A 1,587-nucleotide genomic window follows, 5' to 3' on the forward strand; every position below is an offset into this window, starting at 1 on the left:
GGTGGTACACTTGCGGGACTGCCGTACCACGTTGGTGAAGGAGAGCTGCATGTGTTCCTCTGCTGTCTGTAGCCCAAAAAACTTAGTGTTGAAGAACATGAGGGTGTTGAGGAGGACAAAGGGCGAGTAGACCCCGAGCTGCTTACACTCCCACAGGTGCTCTTCCTCCACGCGGGAGAACACCGTATCTGCAATGGTCAAGGGGGAGACGCCAGTCAGTAGTGATCGACCACCCCCAGCCAGCCACTTCGGATCCCGGATGCCCCGCTCATGAGCATTTCCCACCCCATCCCTGTCAGGCAAGTGACCACTGCACAGGAAACGCGGCTACCCTGCTGCAGTAGACAATGAACTGGGCTATTTTAATGGTTTCCACCTGCCCTTGGAGCTTCTCCCACCACCCTCGAGTTACAGGCAGGTAGATGTAAACCCTGAGGGGTCCCACAGTGCCTTCTCTTCTTTCTTCACTCATCACCGAAACCCAGGCCACCTTTTTCAGACCCAGACCTAGGTCATGTTCAAGGACGGGGGCTCCGGCCTCTCTAGCTCTGAACCCTGAGGCCCCCCAGGGACATAATTCCCACCCTCGGACCCTTTGTGGAGAGTGGCAGACCAAATGGCCCAGGACTCTTAGAACAGCATACTGAAAGCATGAAGAGGACAGAGGGGTTGCAAGGTCCCTGTCCCTTACTATTGGGGAGGAGCGTGGGCTGCCAGGTACTCAGAGACTTGTTGAGTTCTTGAACGAAAGTCAGGTAGTAAAGGTCCGTGAAAATGTTCACCATTCGGTTGTTTTCCAGCAAGTACTGAAGAAAGAAAAACAAATGCACGGGAAGCTAGACTCTAGGTTCTGGAGGAAAGACGTGATGCCAAAGGCCCTCAGCACGGCGACCTCGATAATGAGGAGGCAATGGGAAAGCGCTACTTGATTAGGTGACCCAGAGTGCTTTTCCCCAGGGATACCCACCCCCCCGCGCCCCTGAGGTCCGCGGGCCCTGCTGGAAGAGGAGGAAGTTTGGGGGAGCTGTGTCGCAGCTGGTTCTTCACAAGCCCAGCCTCCCTCATCAGACGATGTACGGCCGACCTCTCGCAGGGGGAACTACACAGCACCCCGCACCCAACAAGCTTGGCTCTACCCATCCTTCTCTTCCTAGAATGGGTCTGGAGGATTTCCAAGGGGACCTGCTCTGGGTAGGAGGCAGGGTGAGGAACAGGCGCCAGGACAGACTCATTTCCAGTGGGATCCTGCCTGCTATATTGAGGGTGACGACAGGCGAGGTGCCGTGCAAGGGGTACCTGCTGGATGCCGAGACACAGATAGTAGATACTGTCAGGTTCGTATCGTTCGCCGTTGGGTCGAGTGNGAGAACTCCATGTAGAGAATTTCATTTAGCTCCTCCATCATTAATCCCTTCATCCCTTAGTGCATCCAGCTCCAGAACAAACCCACCCGTTGCAAAAAAATAAATAATAAAAACAAAGCCCTCAGCCTTGAAACCTAGACAGCCTCTCCCCTTATTCTGCAACTCCTCCCCGTCTTCACAGGACACCCTTTGGTGATCACGGCCTTATCACCCCTAGGCATCT

At 54.7% G+C, this 1,587-nt stretch overlaps 1 protein-coding gene across 1 annotated transcript in view; it reads right to left on the bottom strand.

The window, feature by feature from the left end:
* The window catches only part of ZMYM3 (zinc finger MYM-type containing 3), a 16,168-nt gene that overhangs the window by 2,972 nt on the left and 11,609 nt on the right, over positions 1 to 1,587 (bottom strand). Inside the window, 3 exon segments of the mRNA XM_077763166.1 lie at positions 1 to 188; positions 692 to 806; positions 1,297 to 1,369. The exon segment at positions 1 to 188 is cut by the window's left edge and continues 43 nt beyond it. Of these exon segments, the coding sequence (XP_077619292.1) occupies positions 1 to 188; positions 692 to 806; positions 1,297 to 1,369 (376 nt within the window).

The sequence above is a fragment of the Crocuta crocuta genome, unplaced genomic scaffold (assembly GCF_008692635.1).
Source record: "Crocuta crocuta isolate KB4526 unplaced genomic scaffold, BGI_CrCroc_1.0 scaffold440, whole genome shotgun sequence".
Classification (NCBI taxonomy): Eukaryota; Metazoa; Chordata; class Mammalia; order Carnivora; family Hyaenidae; genus Crocuta; species Crocuta crocuta.